The sequence below is a fragment of the Aptenodytes forsteri genome, unplaced genomic scaffold (genome assembly GCF_000699145.1).
Source record: "Aptenodytes forsteri isolate BGI_AS27 unplaced genomic scaffold, ASM69914v1 Scaffold26, whole genome shotgun sequence".
Classification (NCBI taxonomy): Eukaryota; Metazoa; Chordata; class Aves; order Sphenisciformes; family Spheniscidae; genus Aptenodytes; species Aptenodytes forsteri.
The window spans coordinates 2406408-2431721 of NW_008794125.1; the positions used below are offsets into that span (position 1 = coordinate 2406408).

Consider the following 25314-nt stretch of genomic DNA (forward strand, 5'->3'; position numbering starts at 1 on the left):
CTTCTCCCCCCCCCCTGCCACTATAGAGGCTGTAGTTCTTCACAGCACCCCTCCCCAAGGGTCTTCTAAACCATTTCCTATCGTGCTTTCAGCTCCCTCCCATGTCCTCAGATAATCTTTCTGAGGTGCTGACAGGACAAATCTGGCAATAATGGTGGCTCATTCAGAGCCCTGGATATGCTGTCTGCTGCGTAACGCAGCGGGTAACGGCAGAGGTCTTTGTGCTTTTTCTTTGTGGACATGTTAATCTGAGTGTCATAATCTACCTGTCCATCTCTCTACTCAGCAATCTTAGGAACTTAATTATCTGTGAGACCTTTAACTAAAGTGGGTCAAATTGACCAGTGATTTCCAAAGTGATTAGAGAAAAATTGATTTGCGGAAGTGGGAGGAGACGGGACACTGATTGTCACAGCACTATTGCTTAAGCCCAGTTTCCTTAGGATACCTAGCTAACAACATAACTGGTTTTGTGATCCTGCAATCAACATCAGTCTGAAGAGGCAACTTAATTGCTGCTGGATTGCGTGAATGAATGAAATTCTGTCTTGCAGTCCACCCTGTCTCTGATTTCGTGTCATTAGAAGAGCAATCATCTGAAGTTGCACTTAGCCATGCTCGGTCTAATACGGTTCTGCGCTGCAGAGGAGGATACAATAGTTTGATACAGTTTTTGGCTTCTGTTCTGCACCTCTGCTTTCCTGGACTTCGATACTTGTCTCTGGGTTTGGTTAATGGACTTGGCAGCTTGGTCACGTTTCTGTGTTGTCTCTAGACAAGCAGAAGGGAACTTCTAATTCCCTTTCTATTATTAGGTTCTATTTTATAAATAATTAAACATATAAAAATGACAGTGATACAAAGTCAGACATGATACCTCTGATTATAGGCCTTATGGCTTTTGTGAATTAATTCCTGTTGATGAGTAGAAGCACACACTATTTAGATAAAAGATTATATTAATCTTAAGAATTTCAGTGGTATTTGGTCACTTAATTTTTTTTCTAATTTTTGCTTTGAAGATATAGAGCTTCAGCTCTTACCTGTTGATGTGTCTTTGCTAAATAGAAAATATTTGTTAGCACCTTTCTATTCCCAAAATCGGTACTTTAGGATCACTTCAGTCCTTGACTTAATAAGATAAGCAAATTAATAAGCTTAAATAGTAAGCTGAATAAATTAAGCTATTAGATTGCAATTAGACTTTTAGCCATGCCTTTTAGTCCTTTGAATAGTTCTCGAGGCCTCTCTGAATCCTGTCATTTTTACATGTTGTTCCTGAAGAACTAATACAGCATGATCGTCGTCATTACAATAGCATTCACATCAAGCCAAATGCATAAAGATGTTGCTTTACGCATACCCAGTCTTCTTTTCATACCTCCTGTTGTCATATTGAGAGCTCAGATTTGTTGTTCAAGCACTTTGCAGATTCACAGCTTTCAAAGTCCGGCCAAGCTTGTCTAGCTTGCTTCCTTTCTTTCTAGGACCGTTTTCTAGTTAAAAATCTAGTAGGTACTGAATTGAATATTAATGATAACTATTTTTAGTTTACAGGATTGGATCATAATCAGATTACTTCAGCCAGGCTTATTTTCCGCTGAACCCACGCTGCTTTGAGTTCTTTGATTCTCATACCAACCTTTCAGTATTTTTTCTGCTGTTAGGCTAGTCCACATCTAGCGGTATTGTTTTGGTTTGTTTTTAAATACTTGGCCAGAATAACCTTCTTCCATTTTTGTACAGAAGAGTCAGTGCTTCAAAACTTAATGAAAACCAACATTTAACTTAGAGATAAGTTAGGGGTTTTTCTTCTGGACTAATCTGTCTGGACCAACTAATATAAAAAAAAAAAATTATAGCATTAACTTTATGTAGGCAGCAGTGGTGTAAGATACAAACCCAGGAGTGTTGTCAGAGGTAGGTGCTGCTCCTTGGCATGTGCCTGCAAATGAGGATGTTTTCTCTCTTGCAGGAAAACTGATAGTGAACTCAGTCTGTCTTGCCAGACCTTTTATTAAGTTTGGAAACCCTGGAGTGAAAGGTGGATTGGGGCAACAGAGGAGAGCAGAGTTTCCCAAAGGAAAATGGGTAGCAAGGAGCAGAACAGTATACGGTTCTGTGGTTTATGACAGCATGTTGGAGGGGAAGCTAAAAAAGGGATTGTTAACAGGAAATGATGTGCTTGTAACAGTGAATGGTTTTTGCAGCATGTTGTATTGGTTGCACGTCCTGGGAGCCTCAGAGGAATGTGTGGTAATGAAGTAACTCTGGCTGCTCGAATGAGAGAACTGGCTGTAGTGGTAGAGGTGAAGGGACAGTTAATAAAAACTTAGAGTAGGAGGAAAGGACAGGGTTTATTTATGGCCTAGACGCTCCATGTACAAAGAGGGAGTAGCTCCTTGATGCTGGGCTAGAGGAAGAAGTACTGTGGTATGTCAACAGTGATAAAGAAGGGAGGAAAAGAGTAAGCTTTAAAAATAGAAGAAATGGCATAGTATGAAGATCCAGTCTGGTCCTAAGGTATCTTTTTAAATTAGATTGGTGAACTTCTCATTTCTGTCATATCAACTCTGAGTTGCACCATCAGATGAGGTTTATAGATTTGGTCACAGACTTGATCTATAATATCTGTGAAACTCCTGGAACTAGAGGAAATTGGGATTGCTGTTCTGCTCTGAAAATAACTAAAAAGCAAAACAAAGAGAAGTACCTCCCACACCTGCTGCTCAAAACATTGCAGTGCGAGATGTCTTGTGTAGTCCAAGTCAGCTAAACAAAGGTTTTAAGTTTTTCTTTTTTCAGCTTGGAAGTTTGTGCGTTCCTTCGCTTGGGAGAGTAGAGTGAAATACCCTATTTCCTATCCACAGTCAGTAATAGATTCCAGTATCTTAGAGAGTTGCCATAGTGATAAAAAAGGGAACAGAATCTGCTTGTCTTTCTGGGATAGCAGAATTATTAAATTAAATGCATCTTTTCCATTAAAGGAGAGTAGCATCATATTTCTGAGAAGAACTGTTTTAGAGTAGAAATAATGTGTTTTAAGCTGGTGTCCTGCATTAATCATATTACTTCTTCAGGCACTTCTAGGCTTGACTGGCAGTTCTGTGCTGGGGCAGTTTATAGCACCCCTGCATCTCCCCCATTGCAATTGATGGAACAGCTGCGTAGAAAACACCTTGCTTGTGAAAGTCTGCTTTACTCCATCAGAAGTCATTGCAGTTGTGACCACAAAGAACCAGGCAAGAAGCAAGAGTTGCACAAAATTATAACACAGAAACACGAGTATAAAACGTGAGTTGCCGGAGGATGAGGTGGGATGAAAGGAGCCACCCCAGGATGAAGGAGTGCAGAGAATGTGGCCTGCAGAAATGGTAGAGAGGAAAGGAGATGAATGACAGTTGAATGAACTGATAGAGAAGGCAACAGGGGAGGGAACATCCTTAAGCTTAGAACAAAATGGGAGTGAACTGCAGCATAACCCAGGTTTTTGGAGAGAAGCTTTCTGCTTTTGTTGTAATGGAAGTGCACCGGCTACCATGCTGGTATGTTGAAGCTTGAGTAGCCCTGTGATACACATCCATGCCCATTCATTGCAGGTGGAAAAAGAAACAACTCACACTGGATTGCCTTTTTCTTTTGTTGCTTTCAGGAAAGTAAATTTAACAAACTTTAAGCAAAATACAAGTCTTTGTGATGGCTCAGAGTCCCACATGAAAATGACCATTCTTACCAGGCTGCTAACACCGTACTGCATGTTCTTGCTGATTTATCTTCTCTGCTGACTTGTAACTACCTAGTAATCTTCCCCTGAACTACCTAATTTGAGATCAGAGTTCTGTTTCAGAAATATAAAAACAAAGGTCTTCTGAGTATCTGCATTTCCCCACCTGCCCCCTCATTTCACATAGGAAAAAACCTGCGGGCAGAGGCAGGAGCTGCGGCGTTTGAGCCTTCTGACTCGTTTGCTTCGGAGCTGCTGGTTTCGGCTTGCAGAATGAATAAGCAGCGTAAAATCTTTACTACGTGTAGGCTCTATCATCTGATCATATTTGCCAGTAGTTTTTTGAGATTTCAATTAGCAGTGGTTTAGATAAAGTTTTACGGAAGGTCACCTGATCTCAACGTTCAGATAATTAACCAGGAAATGCAGTTAATGCCTTACGCACTCAGATGTCTTTCAGTGTTTGATATGCAGGGGTTCTGCCTGATTCTTCCTTTTCTTCCACCTCCTATTTGTTGCCTTCCCACCGGTGAGGAGCTGGCAGTGGTTTGCTTTGCTGGAGTCCCTACCTGACTGCGTTTGCTGGAGGTGGTTGCTGCTGGAATAAATGCCGAGCTGCTCCTCAGGTTACCAGTAACAGCTCTGAAACGCTGTTGATCTTAACGCTGTTTGGCGGCAGGTTGTTCTACCACTAAAACTCCTCGTTGATCCCAGCCTAGGTTGAAAACTCTTATAAATAGATAAGAGTTCATTAGAGCAGTTCTTGCACTGTGTTGTGCATGTCTCCTAGCCTCTGGAAATCACAGTCCTGTTAATAAGATTAACTCCTCTGAGGCAAAACTACATTTAAAAGAACCTGAAACTATGAACTTCTATGGGCTTTAATAAACTAGTCTGGTGTATGGTCCCTCCTGATTTTTGTCTCCATATTTACTTCAGGGATTGCCACATAAGAAAGATAGGTCTTTCCACCTTTTCAGATATTTATTTTTTTTTTTAAGATGGTTTTCAAACAGAACAAAGCCTTTGGCAGTTTGTTTCAGTGGCAGTAATTTACAAAAATGAAGCGTAGGTTAAAGGGCATGTCTAATGTTTTACAATCTTATCAAACTTTCTGCTGTTTTTTTAAAAGTTGTAGACTGCTGTAACTCTTTAGCCTTAGGTTCCTTTCACTTATTGAAGCACAGCTTTAGACATTGAAATACCATGTGGCAGAGAGCAGGTTTAAAAAAATTCACATGGAAGCTACTCTGCTTCCAGAACAGCAAGGCACTTCTTAAAATTTCAATCAAGTATTTATTACTTAATGACCACCTAGAAAAGGAAAAATTATCCTCATCATATTAAGCACTCAGTTTGGAAAACTTGAAAGGTTGCTTTGTTGTTGTACAGAGTTGTGATATGTTTAATAACAAGACCTATTGAAAAGGAAATATTAAAATATGATAAACCAACCATGCGGTACCTGTTAGGATTGCAGTTCCTTGGTGCTTTTGGGATGTTCTAGCGGTTTAGAGTTTAAACAAACTTAAAATGAAATTTTCTGTTCTTTGTCTTTTGAGACCGAAATATTTGTAATATTTTTCCTAAAAATCTATTTTTAAACATTTTTCCTTTAATACAAAAAAGTTAATCTTTCCTGGTAATGAAATGAGATGAAGAACATGTCTCTCTTTCTTTTGGAGAAAGAACTTAAATTCGGTGTAAAATTTGCATAGCGTTCTCACTGCCTAAAGAAAAATCTCTCTTCTGCTTTCTGAAAATTCAACTGTGTTTAAGATTCTGCCAGAGGCTTATAACATTACGCTGCACAGGCTCAGCACATCCGTGCTAGGCAACTTCGTTGTCTGCACTGGATCTTTTCCGCCTCCTCCCCGGCGGCTGAGTGTGCTCCAGCCTTAAGCTGCAAGGTCTAAGAAGGACTTTGCTCGCGCTGTCTCCTGCAGGCTGGTGTGGCCCAAGCAGGGCCATGGAAGTAGTGGAAATAGGTTCCTGTATGCAGCATTTCTCTCTCCCAGTTTGGGCTCACCACTGTGCTTTCACAGTTGCGGTGGTGGCTGTAGTGCTCGTAGGAAGTTGTAGCAAAGCGGTGCTTGCCAGAATAGTCAATATATTATTCAATTTTAACTCCACCAAACCTGCAAGCAAGTTCAAAGAAGACTAGAAGGGCCAAGTCTTCATTGCAGACAAATGAAGTTTGTAGTTGGGGACTTGGACACAAGGGGAAAATGAATAATGGCCAAACAGCTAATGTTCCTATTTCTGGCCTCTGAAAGGTTTATAGTTGGTCATAAGCTACTTTCTCAGAATCTCACTTTTAGTTTTGGAAATTTTTTTCACTGTTATTCTGATAGACCATCACAGTATGAATGAATAGCTGTAGACATCAGATTATCCTTTCTCATACCTTGTCTGAAATAGTGGGTTAAGATGAGTAGGTAAGTTTATTAAATACTTTGCTATTAATTCTTCAGAGAAAGGCTGTCAAAATACATGTTGTAATAAATAGTAATGAAAAAAACTAATTTCTTTGAACATACAGTCCTACAAAACAAACACAGAAATACAGAAAATAAGTCTTGTTATTTGTGCAATGTGATAGTAGCCAATACCACTTTTCTTTAAAAGCAGTCTTTATTACTAAGCTTTTGATGCTGTTAAGCAATTGGGGTTTTTTGGTCTTATATGCTATCTGAATTATTCAACTTTGCTCTGGAACACAGCACATACATGATAAACTCTTACATTGCCAAGTAACAGCTTTTTTTTTTTTAATGTGTATACAGAAGAATCTGACCCACTATAAAGATACAACATTTTGTACAGTGGAAAAAGGCCTGAATCTGGCAACAGTCACTCTGCAGGATGCAGGTTGAGGGAGTATTGCCTAACGTAAAGCAACTTCGAGTGCGGCTGGGCCAGCTGTCTGAAACCCAAGTGTACAAAGTACACTGACAAAAAGGACAAGGCATGGTCAAATTGTGTTTATTGGACTCTGCCCCGACATAATTTACTGCTCTTAACCAGTGCTTCATCGACTGGTCATTCAGTCTGATTCCTGTAAGCATGAAAAAGCAGTCACTGAGCAATTCCTTATTATGAGGCTGTTACACTGATAAGCTGACGTGCACGGTCCCTCTTCCAGCCACAGGAATAGTCCTGAATCCCTGCTGGTAAGGGAAGTGAAAAAACTAGGACCATGGAAAACCAGTGTGTTGTGTAAGGAAGGGCTGGAGAGGTCAAAGGAAGGGGAAAATAGGATTTAATATTTGAAATAAAGACTTGCTCAGTGGTTGGATTTATATTTAAGACATTCTGACAGGTGATAAAGTCATCTAGAAGTCCTCCTAGTGCGGGGTGGGGGGCGGCACAAACATGATCTGTCGACTTTTATTTCCTCTTTATTTGGAGGGGGGAAGGAGGGTCCTAGTCTTAGTTATCCTCTTTGAAAGAAGTAAATTCCTTCTAAAATGTCTTTTCAGGACCTTTTGTCCAGTGTAATATTAATTGGCTCAAGTAATAGAGATTTCACCACTCCTCTTGACCGTTCTTCAGGCGAAATGGCTCTCTGGGTGGACAGTGTGCTCTTTACTTATTCAGGGGGAATGTATTTCTGCTAGCTTATTCTTAAGGAGTTTTGGGGGTGTAATTTGTCAAGGATGTCAGCCTTAGATAGATGTCCTTTTGTTCAGACGTTTTTCCTCAAGTACCAAAACTTAAATAGATAAGCATTTGCTAGATGCCTCTATATATTCCCTTCCCTTCTAGTCTATGTACAAAGTCGTGCTTTGTGCACAGAACGCACAAAGTATTACAGGATTTGAGGTTTGTTTGGTTTTCAAAAGTTTTTGCAGTGTTGGAAAAAATAATTTCTGTCAATGCAGATTGGGAAGGATAATCTCGTTTTCTCCTTTGCATTTGCACAATGATTTTGTAAGTTGAATTGCAAGACTTCAGACACACACAGCTGTGTAAATCTGTAAATTTTTTTTTTAAATTTAATTTAAATTTGATTGAAGTTGTGAAATTGAGAATTTAATATTGAGGAACTTAAACCCAAATTTGGTCTCTGTGAATGCAAAGATGGATATTTGACATATGTTTTCTGGGGTTTTTTTAATGTCCCTTCGGAATCAAGGAAATTACTATAATTTCATTCATTCTTTTCCAGATGGGAATGACAGGTAGCACTAGTCCCTTTGGGCAACCTTTCAGTCAAACTGGAGGACAGCAGATGGGAGCTACAGGAGTGAATCCTCAGTTACCAAACAAGCCAGGCATGGCAAATAGTTTGTCTCCCTTTCCTGCCGACATCAAGAGTACTCCCGTCACCAGTGTGCCAAATATGGTGAGTTGTACCTGCCTGTTTCCCTTATTCATTATGTCTTGATAGTGCATTCTAAGTTCTTGGGTGATACAGCTTCTGCAGTGTTACTGGACTACTTCTCCATGGTCATTTAAACATCAGAGTTGCCCCATGGTTCCGCACTACTGCTCTGCAGTGTGTGTAGAAAGTTTGTGTATGTTTTTATGCAGTAATTTAGCTTTCTAAGCAATCACAGTGTTTTCATGTAAGAATTGCATTACATCCTTTCATTTTGTCTGGTACATTTAGTTCCAAACCAGATGAAAATGTCTTCTCTGTAAGTGCTGTTTGTAGATTTAAATTCCTAAATCAATTAGAATGTGTTGGATAAATCATCAGCTTCCTGAAACTAAGTAGTACCTTTCATATCCTTTGAATCTAATGTGGTAAACACACGGCATGCTTCTCAGTTTATATTGTGCATGACTTGCAGCTCACAAGCTCATGAGAATAGTTCTTCTTAGGATACCTTGTCCAAGTTTGTAGTATTCTGTTTACTAGAGTTTTCTTTATAAAGAGAAATTAAATATTCCCATTTGTCTCAGTATGTCTGTGTATTAATCAAACTGCTTGTGTCGTTTCTATGGAAACTCCAGCTTGTTGCATTTTATATTCTTATACAAGATAGCAGTTACTATAGAAACTTGTAAAACCTTCCATAAGATGCAAATTGCTTATTTTTTAATTTAACTAGAAAACCAGCTATTTTTTGGTACAAGCAATACTTGTCCTTCCATCAGTGAGTTTGCTACCTGCCTGTCAGTAATAAGGCTATATATGAGAGGGAACAGGATGTAATAAACTTCCTCTTTTCTCCTGATTTTAGAGACCACTTCCTAATTTTCCTTTAGTTACACTGTGAAATCTTTGTTTAATATCATCTGTCATTTGCTGCTTATGACTATGGAAAGGAGCTGGTGACCAAGATTAAGACCATGTTCAGAATACCAGTTGCACTCATGCAGAATATTTGTAAAAGACAATTTGCTGCATGACTATTCTAATTTTGTTTTTAAATTTTTTTAAGTTTGGATCAGATGTAAAGCAAATGAATTATTGCCCTGATTCTGCAGAGAACCTGCAAATCTGCCCAAAGTGCTGTATTCATCTCAGGGACTGGATGATTCTAAAGCCTAATTTTGTGCTCATTTAAAAGTCAGGTTTTGGGAAGCCTAAATCTTAATGTACTCGCTTACTAGTGTAGGAAGTAATAGCAGATATTCAGGTGGAATAAAAAAGGCATTTGCTATCAAGGCTTGTCTAGTGGTGGGGGAGGAAGTAAAAGAAAAAACTTTCAGTTTCCTTTCTCCTGTCTTGTCCAAGAGACAGAAGAAAGTAGGGGAAACTTACATTCCCAGTACTATCAATTGCAGTTTCTTTAAAATGTCAAAAATATCAGTTGTCTTCTGAGAGGACAATCAAAACCATCTTTCTTTGTTTCTCAGGTGTCAAAAGCTTCATATGTCCAATATATCTTTTTCTCCCTCAAGCCAATACGGAGAGTAATAGCCATTTCAGCTGATAGACATCTGTGCTGTCGAGCCAAAAGGTCTCAACCCTGCTTATGGATCATGTGGTGGTTAGAGTTTGATTGCGGTCCTGATGGGGGTGGAACTTTTGTCTTTAAAAACTGAAGTTTCCATCCAAACATTTTTATTGCAAAGCCAAGAATTTAAAAGGAGATGTCAGACTTGTTGAATTTTAACCTTTACTTGGCAGCAGTGGGTAAGGCAGTGTAATTATTTGGTAGTAGTACGTACATGGCCATATGCTATTCCTTCCACAGGGACTTTGCTTTATTCAGTAGCATACAATATGAACAGTGCCCTCTGAAAGAGCATATAGTCAACATTTTGTTCTATTTTTGCTGCTCAGTGTGTAGCTGTGGGCCTTGTTGACTGTATGTAGTAGTATATTTCACTCAGCCAGTCTTTTCCAAACAGTCTTTTCTGTGGCAGTCATCACTGCAGCAGGCATATACTTTGGATTAGTTAATGTTCACAGTGCCTCTCTGAGATAAAGATGTGTTGCCCCAGTTTTAAATATGAGGCTGAGGGGCACAAAGACAGTAAGACTGGAAGAATCTGCTGACTCTGAACTTGAGGTTTGTAGGCTCTGGCTTGCTAAAGCCTTCCTCATTTCATATGTTAAGACATTATCTAAGGGTAAAATAACATTCACGTCAGTTAGATGTGTGCTCCCATAACTCATGGAAGTGATGTCTCTCTCACATTGGGCAACTAAAATACGACCCCAAATGGCACTTGTGAAAAGTTGCTTGTGACAGAGGCAGCTCCCCAGAGCAGAGTTGCAGTGTTTGAACTATTACGCCATGCTTTCTTGCTGCAATCCCTTCGCCATTTGCTATGTCCCATGATGCTTTAGAACCCTAGAGATGGCGGTTTGATTTCATGTATTTGGCCTTGTGCGTGGTCAGCTGGAGACATGGTCTGTCCTGTTTCCTGAAGGAGGCAGGAGTGAAGTGGAAAAGGGTGTAGTGTTATCTTACCGTCTATCAAAAACGAACCTGTAAAGGATCAGTTCAAACTCCATCTACTACAGCAAGCGAAAGACCAAATACATCTTTTTAAAAAGACCTCCAGGGTTTTTTGTGAGATGATTGGAACCACGTATCTTGCTTAACCAGCCCTCTACTATCCTTATGTTAAAGGGCCCCAAAAGTACTATTCCATGTGAGAGACAAACCCATGTGAATGAAAACATGGGTTATATGTGGCATGTCTGAGGCAGGAAACCAGATTCCAGCATGACGTTGAACACCTTGGTTACCACTAAGAATATCTAAATAAGAGAAGAGGAAATAGAAAGGTGCAGCCGTTGTCTGAAGACCCCTTGGTCCTGAAAAGCATCTCATTTTCTGAATACTCCTTTCAGTCTTTTGCCTTTCTCTGTAACCTTATGTGTACACTGCAAAATTAAAGCAAAAGACGAGTGTGTTTCTTAATGCACACTATTCTAAACATCATTATGTGTGGCACCCCTGTCCCAAACACTAACCAGGAGTTTTCTCACTTCCAGGCATAACCCTCATGCTGGCAGCCAGGATAAACCTCTGCTACAGCAGTGGATTTTTTTTTTAATCCAAATTCAGGCTACCACTCTCCTAAGAACAACACTCTCACTCCCTGCCTTCCAAATGAAGTGGTTCTCAGAAGTGTTAGTTCATTGCATCTTCCAGCCCTTGTTCTAAGCATGACCTTAACTAGACCCCGAGAAGCGCATTTGGTTTAATGTCTTTAATTAGGAAAGAAGTAACGAACCTTATGGTATTAAAATGATTAAAAGGTCAGCATTAAGGTATTAATTTTCAGTGCCAGCCGGATGGATTGATTTTTGTTTGGTTGGTTTGTTTTCCTAACTGTGGATCCGAACAACCTACTAGCTTTTGCTTTGTGTGACTGTTGCAGAATACAATCAGTTTTCCTTACAGAATGGGCAGCTTGAAATCTTGAGTGAATGACTTGTTTCCAAAAGAAAGATGTTGCTTCTGACGTTGTTGGAAGTTTTGGTGACACGCTATCGAGATTCAGTGTCACTTAAATTGTTCAATGCAGGATTGGCAATGCTCTGCTGCGGTGAGATCATGCAAAATCTCTGGACTGTGGAAGTGAGCCATGCTCTGCACTTTGGCACTCAGCACAGTGTGCAGCCTGTACGGGAGCCAGGAGCCTCTTGTTTTCGGAGTACCCAGGCTCCAGGATGTGCTGTCAGTGGGGGGAACCCTGTTAGACCTTTCCATCAAACTTGCTGAAGCTTTGCGGTGTCTGCAGCGCTGCACATTCCAAGGGTGGTGATGGATGGTTTCTTCATGGACATACCAGTAAATCTAGTATTTCTACATGGGTTAGGAGTACAATGTGTGAAGTTTTGCTTCCAGACACCAGTTTGGTTTCACAGTTACCCTTATGACCAGCAGATGGAGTTGAGAGAATATGACTTTTTGGAAGCTAAGGAAATCGTTTCTCTTCGGTTCTCTTGACTTAGAATTGGAGCGGCACATCTTCTCGTGCATTTTTTTTTCTGATCTCGTATTAAACTGCATCTCGAGTGTTCTGTTATGTATGTTCCTTGCTTCTCTGTTTCTTTTTATGTCCCTTGGATTTCTTTATTAACAGATTTTGGTCAGAAGAGAGGAAAACAATGATCTTTAAGACTGGGGTATAGGGAGGTCTTAGGTGTGCCTTGCTGCAGGCCTCCTAGAGAGAGGAAGAAAGCTTTTAAACTCGGAGGCCAAGTTTAATTAGAACAAGTAGAACTGTAGCTACTTAAAATAGACAACTCGTATTTTAGTCTAGAGACTGGAAATAAAAGGCTTTATGAAAAATCTGTCTATTGTGTCCTTATAGTGAGGAAGGCTTGCTTTCTTAACCTTTCAGTGATTTTTTTCCTCTCTTGCAGCAAACTCGGTCTTCTCTTTCACTGCAGGAAAGGTCTGTGACTGTTGCCCCAGAAGCATGCTGTGTGTCTGCTTCCTGCTCTCATCAGCAGGCTCCCAGTCTCAGGTGGGCTTGCTGTTTGCTGTGCTCACCTTCCCTGTGCCTGCCCTGGCCTGCACTCTGAAAAGTTTCTCTTTCCCAGGCATGCTCACTCCTTCTCTTCCTCAAGAAAATCCCACCTGATTTGAAGTGGAGCAGCAGCCTAGCGAACAGCTGGGAAAAGCTCTTGTCTATATTGCTTAGCCATGGTCTTCTAATGGAAAAGATCTTAACCTGGAAACAAATCTAACAGATAGTGTTCAGTGCCAGAGAAACTGTGTTACTGTGTCGGGAGCAGAGTAGACATCTCTGTCCTCTTGGTGCAGGAGTTCATCCTGGGAACGTGTATTGCTTTGAATGGTGGAACATTTTAGTTTCTGCACCGTCCCTAAATAATGGTGCCAGACTGGCAAAAGCGAGCTGAAAAGAGGATCTGCTCTTTCCGAGCACTCTGGCTCATGTTCCACTCTTCCGTCTCCCAAATACGAATATACGTGGTGGAGAATATCCATTGCCATTTCTACTCTCTTCCAGCAGTTGAGGTGAAGTACTCCATAGCCGGCACTCTGACAGCATGGCTTTCCTTCACTTACAAACTTCTCATTTGTTTCTTATCCACAGATTTGCTATTTGGGGTTTTTAATGTTGATCATTCCTCAGTCTGTTTTATCACTCAGTAAATCCTATATAAACCTCTCTTAAAATTTTGTTCGGGTAACTTTCTGTATGTGAGAGCTGGACTCTGTCTGCAGATTCCTGCATCAAGTTTTGTCCCTTTTTGTTGCTTTGAAACGCTTCTTTGTGTGTTTCTTGGCATTTGCTGGTCCTTCAAATCAGAAGGACAAGGAGATAAAAATCCAAAAGCTTATCCCTAAGAAAGACGTTGATCCAGCCTTGGTTCCCAGCAGTCTCAACTGCGTAATATTGAGGCATTTGCTGGTTTTAGAAGAAAACTCTTTTAGCAATTAAAAGCCAGGTGCGCTGAGGACAGTCTCTAGGACCAACTATTCAGGTTCCTTCTATGGCATGACCATAGGAGCCTTCTTGCCTTTTGTGGTTGCTGTGGGCTCGCGAGGCTCACTCCCCAGTACCAGCTTCAGAGGTGGAAGTTTTACTCCATAGTGCTAAGTGAAAGTTGGAAGATTGAAATCTTCCTCTTCACTCTTGATATGAAAACTCTGCCTGTAGCCATGTCAATGCCAGAGCTTTGAAATAAACCTTGGGTTTTGAACTTATTCTTCATGTTAAGACCGTGCATCGTATTGGCTTTGTATGCAGGAGCTGGGAGTATCACCTTACCTCTCTTCTCATTTGCTAGCCGCGTTGCAAGCTCTCAGATTAGTGCTACTAACAGGCTAATATAATTTCTTGCCACCGGAATTGATCTCTCTCCAGAGAGCATGACCACTTTCTGAGGCTGTGTCCAGTTCAGGAAGACTTTTTTCCCCTTTCAAGTCTTCTGCCCACCATACAGACTCAGATTCTGATTCCTCCTGCTACTTGGATGAGAAAATACAGCACTGTAGCGTTATTGGGCACAAACGCAAGCGCTTGTGCTTGTATTCCAGTCGTGTCAGCCTGTTCTGTGCGTGCATGGATCTCTGGAGCCAAAGCAGACCTTCAGATTCCTGGTGTCACAAGGATTCTTCCTGTGTGGATAGGACCAGGCTGTTGAGACCATGCTTGTTAACAGTAACTGGTGGAACCAGAGAAACCACCATCCACGTGGAGAATATGAGAGTGAACTGCAAGAAGTATAAACTGGTTCTGTGTCGCTTTCACAGTGAAGCTCTGGTAGTCACTGGAGAAAGCTTGGGTTCATTAAGTGACAACACTGAGAAATGCCTCCTTCCTTGATGCCATCAGATAGCTGCTGCTTGAGCTCTCATTGCAGTTTTGTGACAGAAGAGTGCTTCCTGGGCTGTGCAGAGCTGGTTCAATGCTTATGAGAGCATTCCTGCAATCCCTATTTGCAGGAAGGACTTCTTTCGATAATAGTGTAGATATGTGGGGTACATGATTGGAGTTGACCACACTGTGAATACTTAATTCAGATAAAAGGTTGCTAATTAGAATTACAGTTCATGCGTATATCCACTTTATGCCCACTATCCCTTCTCTGAAAGGGACCCCCAAGATCCCACTTTAAGCCTGTGGTTGAAGGGGAACTGAAGAGGTTTGGATGTGTTTCACCTTATGTACTCCTGCATGAGTGAAGGCAGGATGCCACCTTACTCTCTGCAGATACTGCAAGGGTTGGTTTTTTTAAAGTCTTAATTGATAGACTGGATGTGCCTATAATGTAAATGGATACGTGGATGACATGTTAAAAATCTCTTGTCACTAGTAAATCGTATCCCTTTTCTAGTCCAAGATGTCAACAGACTGAGAAACCCCAAGTATAAAGTGCTGCCTGCCTTCTGGTTAGGGTGAGGGAAGGTCTATAAAACAACTGTATCAAAGTAGTAATCCTTCGTGGCAGTGGATTTATCTCGCTAAGGTCCACTGTTGATTACAAACCTGTCTTAAAGAACTAAAAGGCATTTTTTAAATGCAGGATTTGTCCTATTACAGTGATTCCAGAAAGTGGCCTTCTGTTATCAGAGAGAAGGGAAGAACATGGAAATAAAAAGAAATTATGGAAGAGGAAATGTATTTTAAAAACCTAATGTTAGGCTGATACGAGTTCTGTATCAGGTTGTTTACCTGTTGAAAGATTACCAGTGCTACTGAAATTGGTGCCTGCTTTTATAAGAAAGGGTACGTAGTGTTTGATCTTGACAGGCAATGTTGAGTGCCTTTGAATATAAACACGTCAAAACAGAGGATGACTGGTCATCTCAGTAAAGTAAAACTGCCAGGGAACTTTGTGTCCATCCAAGTCCATGAAGATGAGATACTTGTGCATCTGCTGCCCAGAAGCACGGGAAGTTTTTGCTTTTCAGAATAGGGACAGGGCAGACCTGTCTTCCTGTATGAATATATAGTTTCCGTAATTGTAAATGGTATTAATAGCTGCTTTACACTATAGAAGTGTTGTATTACTCTGTTTCTAGAAAACTGGTAATGAAGCTACCATCTCTGTCGGAGGTTGTAGCAGACGTTCAACCCCTGATCTGTTTGTTCTGTTTATGGTGGCGTTCAGCAAGGGAGCAAGAGAAGCAAACCCATCTTTTTTTCCTCCTGTATCTGACCATTGAAGCATTTATTTTAACTGTGGGAGCAGAAGTGTCTGAATTTCTTGCTTCATCAAGAAAATTGTTAGTCGTTCAGGTGAAGCAACGTGAAGCCTCCCGCTCGTTCTGGGATGGAAGGTTTTCTGTGGTTGATAGAGGATTTACGCACCTTTGGCGTGACTGCAGTGCACTAGCATATCTCCTGTTTTGAACTGGTCCTGCGCAGACCACTGTTCTTAAAAGACAAACTAACAGGGAAGAGATCAACTTCCTCAAACAGTCAACAGTCTTGAAAGTGAGACGGTGGAGAGATCATTCATTGTATTTGCAGGTTTAGGACTTTACAAGGTTGAAATAGTGACCAACATAACTGTATCGAGCTTAGGCAGTATTCTGAGTTCTTTTTTTGTGCCTACCTGCCCACACTCATCTGGACCGAGACTGCTTGTTCTTCTAACTACTGATACTCCACGATTCTGCTTTTTTGCTACTCAATCTTCAAGAAGTCCCTTTGGGTCAGGGCATTATATCTGAGCTGACACAGCTGTAGTCACGTCTGTTAACTGGTAGGGTAGTAACAAAAGGAGAACTTTGGCTTGGGAAACAATTCTTTGACTGGGATGAAAACATTGCTTCCAACAAGATTTTTTTTGGCATGGTCTCTGTATTTTTCTGCAGATTGGCTGAACTAATTGTTTCCTATTTGTGACCCAAGAACTGTTTCAGCAAAACCTGTCTGCTCTTGTAGATTTGTTCACAGAAGAAATGGAAGACTTAATTTCAGCTGCATGCACTGGGAGCAAAAGTGGATGGGTTTCCCTCGCCCCCTTTCCTTTTATTGCTCTTTTTCTTGCAAGCTCAAGACAAACAGATGCAGCAATTCCTCTTTAAGATTTACTATATAATCATTATCAGTGTCAGAGTCCCCACCTCCTCCATCGAATACCAGACATTGTGTTTTCTACTTGATCTTGTGCGCTTCGTTCTCCGGAAGAAAAGCTAGCTCTTTAAAACCAGATGTGCAGGTGGCAAAGCTGAGGACAAAGCTTGCTGCTGGAGTAGTGAGCACTTGTGCCAGGGAACCTTTTGTTAACCTAAGAAAATTAGTTTTGTTGCTGTAATGTGCTCTGTTTTGTAGGCTGTGGAATTTTCTGGGGAGTCCTTCTCAAAGGTCAAAAGTAGGGTGCGCTACAAATGGTGTGTTCTGTCACTTAAGGGTGATTTTCCTTAAATGTAGTAAGCAGGCTTTGGTCAGTGGTTCTGTAGACAGCACTGAACTATTTCCTCTGTTACCTCCCCAGTATAATCCTGTTCTTGCTATATTCTATTTATAAGTGTTTTTAATGGTCGATTTTCCTTAGGTAGCTTGGAAGTTGGTGAGCTTTTCTGTGGTAACCTATATTTACAGTGCATAATCAACGTGATTCTTGGGACAGTTTCATATTTGTCCATGAGATTAATTCAGGCTGCAAATCACAGGGATTTAAGCACTTTTGCAGTCCCATATCTGCTCCTGCTAGTGGAGTTGTTGCAGGCTGTGGATGTGTTTAATTTTGAAAATCAGGTTTCTACATATGTTGGTCTTCAAAGGTCCAAGAAGGTAGTTGAAAAGCTTCTAAACTTGTGCTGAAGAAATGACATGTTAAGGAAGCTATTTATCTCTTCCGCACTGTTACGAGCCGTGTCTTAGTCTGAAGATCTCGGTGGGTATGCACGCTCTGTCAGGCAGGGCTCGGGCACTGGTACAGAAGTGTGTCCGTAAAGAATGGATGCTGGAAATAAGATATCAGATTTTTACAAGCTGATACAACCTAGCGTCACCCTGTAGTTAATTCTAGTTTACTTCAGTAGACAAAGTGCAACCCAGATTTAGGTGGCCCTTTCTGGAAGAAAACTGTATACATCTTACCTTGGAAATTTTCTCTGTGAAAGGAATATCAGCACGCACTTGTGAGAAGAAAGAACTGATTTTCCAAGCCTAAATTAGCCTACCTTTTACTGTAATAGTCATATAATTTTGACTGTCTTTTCCCATTGGACTCCTCCTTCTGTTGGGGACAAGAAACTAGGATTGAAGTGTATAAAACCTATAATATGAAAATATAATACTAAACAGACTTGAATTTCACCTCCAAGTGTGGTAAGAGCTCTTTCCTGTTGGAATTATGATCTGTCTAATAAACAGAAGATTTTGGATGGCTTGTTATTTAAACTATTGTTTGTAAATGTCTTAACAGAGGAACCTCTCAATACGTTTTTGCTGTTCCAAGGTTAGAATAGAAATGTTTGAGAATGCTACGGAGACTGGCATAATAATCCTCGTAGCCAGTCGTAGCAGAATGCTTGGCAAATAGTCTTGTGATACTCGAATTATTATACAAGATTAAGATCAGAATTGAGACTTGCAAACGCGATGCTAATCTATCTGTTCTCTCAGTCCCAGATGCAAACCCAGGTACAGCAAGTGGGGATCGTACCGACGCAGGCAATGGCAACTGGACCAACAGCAGATCCGGAGAAGCGCAAACTGATCCAGCAGCAGTTGGTTTTGCTGCTTCACGCTCACAAATGTCAGAGGCGTGAGCAAGCAAATGGAGAGGTGCGGGCCTGTGCTCTCCCGCACTGTCGAACCATGAAAAACGTCCTCAACCACATGACACACTGTCAAGCTGGGAAGGCCTGTCAAGGTGAGAGCATGTTGCTGAAGCTACTCTTGCAAATGAGCTGTGTAAGGTTTCTTGCGTATTTGTCAGCAGCGTTTCTCTTCTTGTCAAGAAGATCCCTATACCTGGCACAAATGAGTGCCAAAACTGGTTCTTTAGTTAAACAGCTGCTCCCTTTTTCATTACCTTTGCTCGGTTTCCATTTCTGATCTCTTCATAGTTGTCAGTTTAGAAAACAGAATGCAATATTTGCCTATCCTAGAAGTAGGATAGTACCAACAGTAGCCTTGAAAGCCTCTTTTTCATCTCCTCCATTCTATAAAGAGGATGTAATATCCACCATGTGTTTGCCTGCAACTCAGCCATGTAGAGTTTCTTAGATTTTAGTACTAGTTTCCTTTGTTATGGCATTATTGGTGGGTCCCAAAAAATTCTAGTTGCATTTAGCTGTGTTTAGTTATATATACAGTATTGCCTGTAAAGGAGAAAGAATAGAGTTACTTTAAAAAATGAGATGAGTTAACCAAGAAGTGACCTTAATTCTATTGCTTTTCCTTGTTACAGTTGCTCATTGTGCATCTTCAAGACAAATCATCTCCCACTGGAAGAATTGTACTCGGCACGACTGTCCTGTGTGCCTTCCTTTGAAAAACGCCAGTGACAAAAGAAATCAACAACGTAAGTAGTTGTTTTACTGCTGTCACAATGGAATGGTACTGTTAAAATTAAGTTGATCAAATGTGCAGTGTAGGAATAAACTTCGACTGTGATAAACTCCCAACAAACTTAATACCTGTTCAATATTCTTGTATAAGGATGAATATACTAATGAATTCTCCTTTCTGATCAGTGAATGCAATTTATTACTTAAATACACAATAATTGAAAAGGGAAAATCTCAGCTCAAGCGCACAACTGTTTTTAAAGGGTGTGGCGACTTCTAGCTGGTGTTTTATTGTGAGGCAGGTCAATAGATTCTGGTTATAATGTAGTTTTGGATGTAGGTAGGGTTTTGGGGAAGATAAAAGCTACTTCATTATTTTTCTTGCTGCTAGAAACAACTTAAATCAACGTGCTAGTGATTAAGAATAATCAAAAATGTGTAAAAAAAAAAAAAAAAAAGATCTCGTCTGGGTGTCTTAATCATTAAGTGTATTTAATGCTGGTATAGACTAGCTGAAGTTCTGCAATTCATAGTGGTTTTGCCCATGCCTGTTTTTTATAATAGCTTAGCTGTTACTGATGCTTGGGGGCAGCCAATTTCTAGTGCATGTCTTCCCTCTTGCTCTGAAACAGAAAATACTGAACTTACGTTGGTAGGTTTGCTTCTCATCAAATCCTTTGAAAAGATGCCAAGGTAGAACATTTTACAGCATAGATGCAGCAGTTCTAGAAGTCTAAGTAATGTTACGCCTAAATATATTTAAAGAAGGGTTGAGAAGTGGAAAACAGCTGGAGGACTTGCGAAGCTTGTACATTTGAATTGTGTTGGAAGCATTCTGCTAATTTCCATTTAGGCTGAGACTGCAGCGAGGAACACTAATAAACCTTGGAGGATAGAGAAGAGCTCCTAGGTTAGGTGAGATTAAGGCAGAGGGGAGAGTAGCTGGTAAGACTGTCCAAATTATCTATTGAGGATGCTCTCATTACAGTTTCAGGAGGGTGTTTTTTCCCTCCAAAACTGAAAAAATTATAAATATAGAGCTACTTGGAGGTAAGGATTTTGTTTACCAAGGAGAAGTTTGGTAAAACGAAAACAAGATACATCTTGTGTGTTAAAAGTAGTAATTTGTTGCAAGTGATTAGTTATGCTTGGCCTTCAAAAAACGTGTTGAAAGCTTTGCTTTTTAATATGACATGGTCCATTTGTGCATAACATCCTTATTACACAGTTGTTATCAAAGTGCTAACAACATCTAGCACAACAGAATTGTTATTTTCAATACAAGCTGCTGTAGAAAAGTAGTTTGTGCAGTATTTGTTTTTACGTCATTCATACAACTTAACAAAAGAGAAGGCACTTGAACAAAAACAGTCCTTAAAAATAATTTTGTAATGGGATCAAACAGGATGTTGTTTGAATGCAACAGAATTGTAACACATAAGTGTAGAGTTTGGCTCTCTTGTTGCATGCGGGGGAGATAAATATGAAATCTCCTTCTTCTGTTCAATTAATAACGCAATGGTAGTAACCATGAAAATTTGCAGCTTAGTATGCTGAGGTGCAAGGTTCTTTGTTCTGAATTATGTCTGAGTCATACACTTGACACCTCGTGGTTTGTCTTAAGGTAAAAGATGAACACTAAAAGTACTTGTTTAGATATATTATAAAGGATACCCCTTTTTAGGCATTGAAAAATGTTTGCAAAATGATTTATGTTAATATGTGCATTTGAAAACACTGTGCCTGATCAGGTGAAAACTAACCTAAGCTAGGTTAGTTTAAGACTTGAAGAAAATGTTGGCTCTCTTAGGAATAAATAATTATAGATTCTACTAAACTGGGGGGAGGAGGGGATCTGCGTATGGCAGAATATGAGAACATTTAGAAGGGGAAAAAGAAGTGAGAAGTATAGTGACCCTCGTTACTTTTGTCAGGCTGTTGTCCTTACAGAATGAATGACCACGCGATGGTCATTAAAGACTTTGAGTCCTAGAATCTCTCTTTCTGTGCTCATGCCTATTTTACCATTGTTATTTCTAGTCCTGTTGTTTCTGTGCTGGGCTTTCAAGTGGCTCCTTCAAAGTGTGCCGATCTTTTAGAAAGTTCTGCAGTTCAGCACGTCTGAAACTGCAGTATGGTGGCTTTCTTCCAGCCTTCCTATGTGCAATGGTTTGTGTGCTCTTTGTAGCTCTCTGTTCCTACTCCTCGGGGCATTCCCTCTGCATGCTGCAAAAAGTCCTGGGTTTTAGGTTATTACCATGGAGCTGTTTCTTTACGGGTATCTTACTCCATGTTTTAGTGTTTAGATTCTTTGCAAGGAACATCTATCTGTGCCAGGTTTCATTTGTATAGCTGCTTTTTTTTTTTTTGAGTAATCTTGAACTGTCTTTTATTGTAATTGTTGATAGTAACATGACTTGTTAATAGGACGTGTAGGGACAAGTTTGAGATTCTTTCTGTTCCACATGGCTCTTACTGTGTATACCATGTATACCTCTGGGAGGGTAGGGGAAAACAGCAAAAAAAAAAAGTTATTTTGCACATGCTAAAACATTAAGCTTTTCTTTTGAATAGGCCAGTGACTCCTGTGTTTTGAAGTAATGACTTGAAATTTGGTAGAAATGTTTTGGGGTTGGAGGGTTGTTTTTGTTAGGAAGTACTTCTTGTTCCCTGCTCAGCCCACCACAATTTGAGTTACAAACTCTTGCAAACAGCTGTTGATATATTTCCTAGCTTTATAGCTCTATCGTAACAATTATTTTTTCTGAAGATTCATCTTGTCATGCACATGCTTGAGCTTCTTAATTCTTCTGTTCCTGACCTGGGCAGGTGTGTATTGTGCCACCAAACAGCTACTGGGTATGCTTCCCCTTGTAGCCCTACAGGTGGTGATAAGTGTGCTGTGCTCACCATTTATTATGACCTGGGCCATCCTCCTGCAGTGCTTGATGTGCTTCATTTCAGGATCAGGGGACACTAGAAAATCTTTGGGATCCCTGTTCAGTTGAGTGAGACTGGAAGGTGGAGTTGTGGACATGGAGCTAGTCTCTCCTGTTTTTTTCCTTGTAGGAAAATTTTAAATAAAACGCAGTGAGGAAAAAGCTGGATTGAGAAAGAGTAAATTTGAGACAGCTAATCTTCATCTAAAAATGTGATTTTAAAGACAACTGGGCCAGAAATTCTGGAGTATGTGGACTTGGGGATGAAGGGTGGGAATCTGGTGAGGGAAATGGAAATAGGGACTAGGAGCCAGCTGGCTGAGGGAGTAGGTTATTGGGTATGGGCAGAAAATGAAAGAAGACCTGGATGTAGATCATTTGGGAACTGACCCTTTGTGGAGAAGGAAGGAGTGCATTGGTGTGCAGGGAAATGTGTTCAGAAAGAGTAGGCAGCAGCTTCTTCACTAGAGCCTGCTTCCTGTGAAAACGGGAAGTGAAATCCAGTTTGCTCAAGTCTTACTGTCAGTAACTGTCAGTAAAATCTATAAACAAAATGTCTCTTGTTTTTTCAAGTGCTGGAAATCATACGTAATGGTGACCTACCAGCTATGAGTTACTTCACTGAGCCACGTGATAGATGGTTAGCCCGCAGATTAAGAAGTTCCATTCATTGGCTAATGCAATGCTATACTGTGAAGGCTTTTAGTTTAATGCTTAACTTAAATAAAAATTAAAATGGCATTGGTGGTGAAGTTTAATACTGACACTTCCTACCTTTAAATTGTTAATAAAATCTTTACTTACCCCATGATTTGATTCATGATACAGCCTTTAATTAAACAATCGTATACACTTACCTTTTGTATACCTGCCTAATTCTGGGTGCAGGACAGGCTTGTGCTGAGCTGAGTCAAGGTTACCAGCAGAATTTTTGCTCCAGCCACTTTGAGCTAGAGTGGCTGTAACGAGCAGAGCGAGGAGCTGCAGGACAGAGCATTTGAACACTGCTGAACAAGTCTCTATTCCAGAATTTGGAAGCAAAATGAAAAATTTAAATCAGACTTCTCAAAAATGGATTAACAGGTTGCTTTCACTGGGGTGGTCAGGTTAGAGAAGTGCTGGGCATTCATACTTAAAATAGCATTAGGAGCCTGTGGTTAAAATAAATCCTAATTGGCTGGAGGGGTTCCCCTCTAGAAGACATGAATGCAGTTTCATTAAGGCAGCATTATCTACTTTGCACACTGAAACAGGAATCCTGTAGACGAGATAGTGTTTGATCGTTTAGATTACATCCTAATGCATATGCCCAAGAGGGCCTAATCAGGGCTGTTCAGGAAGTTCTGGGGCAGCTTAACTTCTGCTTGTTTGAACTTTCGCTCTTAAGATATATAAACACATGTGACACTGTAACAGTGGGACATACAGAGCTCAATTGTCTTTAAAGCATTTAGAATGTGAACAGTCCTGTACAGAGTTGTCTTTACACTTGTAGTTTCTGTCCTGAGCTCATCAATGTCTAAAATGTCAGTTAAAAAAACAAACAAACCCACAAACAGTAGACGTTGCTTCATGTAGCAGCGGCCTAATGTGATAACTCTGTTTCAGTGCTGTATTTATTTAAATTGACTTGATTTCCTATGGTATCTGCCACAGAAAGGACTGCATTTGCACTTGATCTGTCCAGTATGGAAATTTAATACTCTCTTCCTCCATCTTCTTGTTTGACAGATTGAGATAATGTCACGCGTTCATATAAAACCAATGAACAAACAGACCAAAAAAAAAAAAACCCTTCAAAATCAGATTCCTGATGTTGTGAAAATACAAATATAGAAAAACTGAGACTAAATAGTCAGAGCCACTCATTTCCATGTTGTAAGCGTACCGCTGGCTGTAAGAATGTGGTCTGTCCCCTAATAATAATACTTTAGTTTGAAGTGTTGAAGCAACATTTGGCTGTTTACCAGCTTTAGTGAGTTCTTCTTGCTTGAATTAGGTACATGCACACATGTGGAGCTTCTTGGAGATCATTAGTCTTTTCAAACTTCAAGTCACAATAGTGGTCTTCAGACATTATCCCCTTATGATAATGTTAGTAGTTTTATGAAGAAACAGTGTGGGGGGGGTTCTGTTTAGAATAGACTTACTCTCCATGTTGTCACTTTTAAAGTGACGTTTAGACTGTCAACTCTGACAAATACCCAAACTGAGTTTTTATAAGTAGTCTTTGGTCTGGGGCAGAAATAAGAGTTCTGGAAATCTGATCTTGCTTAAGTAGACTTCTCTAGAATTGGCTGGATTGTGGTTCCTAAAGCTGCTCTAACACAGGGGCTGAACTTGTGCTTCATAGTAACCGATACCACTGCCAAAGCTCAGCCCAAAACCATGGACAAGAGGTGACTGACTTCTCCAAGCTCTGCCTTAGCTTCAGTGTGAGCTTCAAGCCAAGCTTGCAGTCCTCAGAAGATCAGTGCCAGCTTTTTTCCCCAGAAGAGCACGAGGAATGGTGAAACACTTGGCTGTCCTCAGTGGGATGGCTAGAAGCCTTTTCCCTGTTCCCAACCTTCAGCATCACCTGTGGTCATTCTACCATCTCCAGAGATGTACCTCTGATTTACAGCCAACGCTGAAAGCGTATGGGGTTTTTTTGTTGTAACTTTTCCAGAGAAATATCATCATCTTTCTCTAACAAGCTCGAATTTTTATTAGCTCCTGAATTGATCCTTTGCTGTCACAGTAGCCTCTGAAGCCTTTTGAATTCCAGGGTGCCGCAAGTTTTGTGCTATTTAACCTTTCTAGAGACTTCCTATTTCTTGGCTTGCGCTAGTGTAAAGGCGTCTTTCTCTTAGATTGTGTGATTCCAGAGTGCTATGTGCAAGTCCAACAAGAAATTCATACAGTTGCTCTTTAATATGTCTTTTTTTCTTAATGAAACTGATAGGATCTCAATCAGCTTCTGTCTTTGTTTTTAAACTTGCGTGGAAACGATCAGCGAGTTCAAAAGTTATTATGAATGTGTCCACAGAGTGTAAGCATATGTAAGCCAAACTTCCATGGTAAACCCAGTGTTGAAAATACTGTGGATTGTCCTTGGGGGAAAAAAAAGATGTTTTCTGTGGGGCTACTTATTCTGGAGAGGGGGATCTCTGACTGTATTTATTTGTAGTTGTTTGGCAAATGAGATCAAACTGAATTCTCATCTGGAGAGGGAAAACTCTGGACTCTGTAACGTGTGTGTTTTCTCTTGGATGGAAGCTGAAAGTGTGTGTATCTTTTTCAGTGA

General features: G+C 40.4%; 1 protein-coding gene across 1 annotated transcript in view; it reads left to right on the forward strand.

The window, feature by feature from the left end:
* The window catches only part of CREBBP (CREB binding protein), a 100493-nt gene that overhangs the window by 31952 nt on the left and 43227 nt on the right, over positions 1 to 25314 (forward strand). Inside the window, exons 3-5 of the mRNA XM_009277507.2 lie at positions 7896 to 8072; positions 18200 to 18449; positions 18990 to 19103. Coding sequence (XP_009275782.2) covers positions 7896 to 8072; positions 18200 to 18449; positions 18990 to 19103 — 541 coding nt within the window. The remainder of the gene's footprint in view (positions 1 to 7895; positions 8073 to 18199; positions 18450 to 18989; positions 19104 to 25314) is intronic.